The sequence below is a fragment of the Terrapene carolina genome, unplaced genomic scaffold (genome assembly GCF_002925995.2).
Source record: "Terrapene carolina triunguis isolate 2854851 unplaced genomic scaffold, T_m_triunguis-2.0 Scaffold62, whole genome shotgun sequence".
Classification (NCBI taxonomy): domain Eukaryota; kingdom Metazoa; phylum Chordata; order Testudines; family Emydidae; genus Terrapene; species Terrapene triunguis.
Genome location: NW_020664413.1, coordinates 14,264,495 through 14,268,580, shown reverse-complemented (window position 1 = coordinate 14,268,580; position 4,086 = coordinate 14,264,495). Strand labels below are relative to the sequence as shown.

The following is a 4,086-nucleotide window of genomic DNA, read 5'->3' as shown; positions in this document are numbered from 1 at the left end:
CAGCTTGGCATGCCCAGGTGTTCCATTCACAGGCTAAAAATCCCTTTAGTCTGGGTCCCGCACTTCCCCCAGTTCAGTTTTTGTTCCTCAGGTGTTTCCAGGAGTCTTCTTGAGTGGGGAACGAAGAACACCAGATGATGTCCTTCCCCGCCTTATATAGCTTTGGCATATAGGGTGGGAACCCTTTGTTTCAGAGTTTGGTTCCTAGTTCCCAGACCTGTCTGTGGAAAATTGACATCCCAAGATGGAGTCTAGAGACATGTGGTCTCCTCACATGTCCTTGTAGAGTCATAGCAGTCACCACTCATAGGCTGTTTGGAGGAACAGCTCCCTAGGTGGGAGATAAGCCTCTCCCAAGGCCTATTGTTTTCCTATGGCCCATTCCCCACCCATTCTTTAGAATGAAAGCATCTTGTCTAGTGGGCATTCCCCAGGTGTAATTACATTTGAAATGCAGACAATCAATATTTATAACTTCAGATACAAAAATGATACATGAATACAAATAAGATAATCATATTCAGCAAATCATAACCTTTCCCATGACATCTCACATTACTTATCTTGCATAAAACACATCATAACTGTCATAATTATATCATACCAGTATCACCATGAAGAATATGGGGTGTAGTGTCACAGCATGCATACAAAAAGTGAAGCTGAGATGAGGTGGAATCGTGGAGGGGAAAACTTAATAGGAAAATGGGGATAGGGAAGTTATGGTAAAATATAGAGCAGTGAGGAAGGAAGTGAGAGAGCATGGGAAGGAGAAGAGAATGAGTGGTTCAGAGATGGTGTGGAAGGTGGAGAGAAGCTGTTGGAATGAACAGAGAGGAAATAAATGTCCAGACTGAAAACCGTGGTAAGTAGTGGTTGATAATCTCACAGTGTTTGCAGCATATGCTGCTGTCCCCTTGTGGGGTCCCTTGGTGTGAGGGATGGGGAGCGCTGACTGGGCCTCATGCCCATTCCTGATGCCACTGCCTTGGGTCCTGTGGGCAACGGTGAAGTCTTTGTGTTCCTAAGTGCTGGCTCTGCCCTGGACCTCTGTTTCTCTCACATGTGGTTTATAGCAGACGCTACTAAGGGCCTCATCCACCAATGTGTGTTCCCCCTGCTAATTCTGGTAGTGCAACAGCGTGAGGCCAAATCTATGGATGGATTAATTAAAGTAGAATTGAGCAAAAGACTGCTGAAACCAGGGATAACCAGACAGCTTGGGCCTGATTTTCAGAGGTATTAAATAGCTGAACCTACCATTGATGTTAGCTAGAGGTGTAGGTGCTGTGTACTTATGTCCAACATTGGATAGCCAAAAACTTGGACTCCTCCAAAGCAGTGGCCACTTATGAATAGGCTGGTCACTGTGCAGAATCAAGGCTTCTCACCCTAGTTATGCATATTCCCCAGGTGCTGATCCTCAACCCTTCCAGCACCTGATTATTTCCTCACAGCTGAAAGAGGGCCAAGCCTCTGGTAGCCTACTTTACACCTGTAAATCCCGTTGAAGGATTAGGGACCAACCCACCCCCAAACACCTGTGAACATGCCCCAAAGCCAAGTAAGGATTATACAGGCTATGTAGGTAGTCTCAGATATGACTGTATAAGGGATACAACAAGCAACCTGAGAATTTGATCCATATCCCCAGCTCCAGCCCTTCTTTTCGGGCTGGGAATGGCTGAGGCTGGGACTGCAAACCTCTGACTGCTTTTTTAACTTTGCCTCTCTCTGTGTGTGTGGGGGGGGGGGGTACAGCTTGTCAGATCCCGTTAAAGCCAAATCCACAGCGCCCCCCAATCCATCCCAAAGAGCCCAGGAGCAGCTGCTCTTCGCTGCCTGCCCAAAGAGAGGATTTACCAGAGCTTTGCAGGGCCGGGCTTCCAGGAAGGCGGGCGAAGGCATCTGCAGCGGGGGACAGCCCCCAGCCCAAGCTGGCGGACTGGTCCTGCGGTGGGCGGCAGGAGCAGCCAGAGACCCGCCCCCGCGCTCTGGCTGGGGGCTCGGAGTGGTCCGTTCCCGCTGAGGAGGGAAGCGGCGTGTGACAGCGGCGCCTTGTTGCTCTGCCTGTCCATTGCTCCAGCTGTGCAGCCAGCGGCGCTCGGCGGCGGGACGCTGCCGCTGCTGCGAGGGGAGAGGCGCTAGGGCAGGGAGCCCCCGCGCCGTCTCCTCCGCACCTGCCTCGCCAAGGAGGGCTCCTCGGAGAGCCGCCGCCGCCGCTGCTGCTGGAGGGGGCGCGCACACTGCAGTAATGCGAGACCATCCCCTCCTGGCGGGGAGGGGGAAGCCGGCCGAGTCCCAGCCCAGCCAGGTGTTCCGCTTCTGTCTGCGGCTGCCGGCCCAGAGCGCCCAGTGACCCGCCAGCTCCAGCCTCCGCTCGCTGCCCCCGGGCGCGCTTCCCAGCGCTTGGCTTCGGCTGGAGGGGGGGTTGCGGTAGCTGGAGAGGAAGAGGGGGAGAGAGAAGCTGCTGCTCCTTGGTGCTCCTCTTCCCCCCCAGTCATTTGCTGCTGCTGCCGCCGCTTTGCCAATTCAAGGCGAGCCGGGAAGCGGGTGTCATGCAATTGGTGCCCAGGGAAAGGTCTCCGAGGCTGAAGTAGCAGTGAGAGGAGGTGCAGCGCAATCAAGCCGGCTCTGTGCAATGACAGCCATGAAGGAGCAGCAGGCAGCGCCGAACCCGGGCAGCCGGGGGAGCCAGCAGCAAGACCAGGTAAGAGTTTGTAGGAACTATTCCGTGTTGGGGGGGGGGGAATCTCCCTCCTTGTCTCGCCCCTGTTCTCCCAAAGAGGCTTGAAGATGAACGTACGTTTCATGTGTGTACCCCCCCCCCAATCACTGACTCCAGACGAAGTTGTAGCAAACGGTGGGTAAAAGTGCGGTCTGTGTGGCCAGGGAAACGCTGCCTCCTACGAGGTGTCGAGAGGCGCAGAGAGGGCAAGGGGCTGCCGCCTTGCTCTAGAGGGGACGGGGGCAGGTTGGCTGATACAGCCGCCGCAAGAAAGAAACAGACCGCTTGTGCCCTGGGGGTGGGGGGCTGCCTGGTTCGGGGGGATACAGCAGCCTTAGTGGAGTACTTTGTTCCCCTGCAGGCGAAGACTTTGGGGTAGGGGGGAACCTCCTTGGACGCATCATTAGCAGACGAAACTAAATATTCGAATGACCTTTCCAAGCGTGTGAACGGAGCAGTGAGAGGGACCAGAAGCCTGTTAGCTGGGGGGAGGCTACAGCTACAGAGGCTTTGGGAGGTTGTTAATATATTTTTTTAAGGAGTCCAGATTTGAAATGGGCTTCCAGGGTGTCTTGGCTGCGGTGCTGTGTCTGCTTCAGGGGGGTGCTGGAGAATTCAGAATGCAAGTCAGGGCTCCAGACTTGGATCATTGCGCTCCTGTATCATTCGAGGCGGTTTTGGTGTCATTTCCATAGTCTTCCCCCCTTTCCTCCCGGAGAGTCGTGCAGGACTTTGTGCTCTTGCTTCCCCAAGTTGCATCAAGTGAAATAAATACACGAAGTGATCAGTCTCTACAGATGTGTCATGTTTACATCAATTAGTGACTCTAAGTGGAGGCTGTCAGCTATTAGGTCATTGGATAATTATGGCACTCCAGAGAGGAGCAGGCTGATACTACCAGAGATGGTGCTGTACGCTCAAGATACGCTGGGAAACGGTGTAATTCTTTCCATGTCAGTCACTTTAGCTGCCAAGCGCTAGAAGTGGGACTGAAAGGAGTGTAATAAGCTTAAACATCCGGTACTGGGGTGCGGGAAACCGTTTAGGTTCTCTTCCTGCTCTCTAGATAGAAAGCAGAAAGGGCGATCCCTAGATCCGTGGGGAAGACTAGGGTCTTTAATTACTGTGAGAATTCAACACCTCTGTTTTGCCTAGTGCTCCCCATATCCCTGTCTGTTCGCCCCCTTGGCAAATGTGTGAGCACTTTGGTTTGATGTAGAAGGCGAGAAAGATTATTTACTAGCCTTACGAATGTTAAAGCAGCATTTCATACAGCCTTTTCGAAGTCATGCCGCTAAAAGCCTTTGCACTGTGTTTATGTTAATAAATGGGGCTATTTGGAACATTATGTGTCTCTC

The 4,086-nt window shown here is 52.9% G+C and overlaps 1 protein-coding gene across 2 annotated transcripts in view; it reads left to right on the top strand.

Moving 5' to 3' along the window:
- Window positions 1–2,516: 2,516 nt before the first annotated feature.
- The window catches only part of DPP10 (dipeptidyl peptidase like 10), a 427,130-nt gene continuing 425,560 nt past the window's right edge, over window positions 2,517–4,086 (top strand). For both annotated transcript variants that reach the window (XM_026647418.1, XM_026647420.1), the window contains exon 1: window positions 2,517–2,710. In XM_026647418.1, coding sequence (XP_026503203.1) covers window positions 2,642–2,710 — 69 coding nt within the window. In that variant the 5' untranslated portion in view covers window positions 2,517–2,641. The remainder of the gene's footprint in view (window positions 2,711–4,086) is intronic.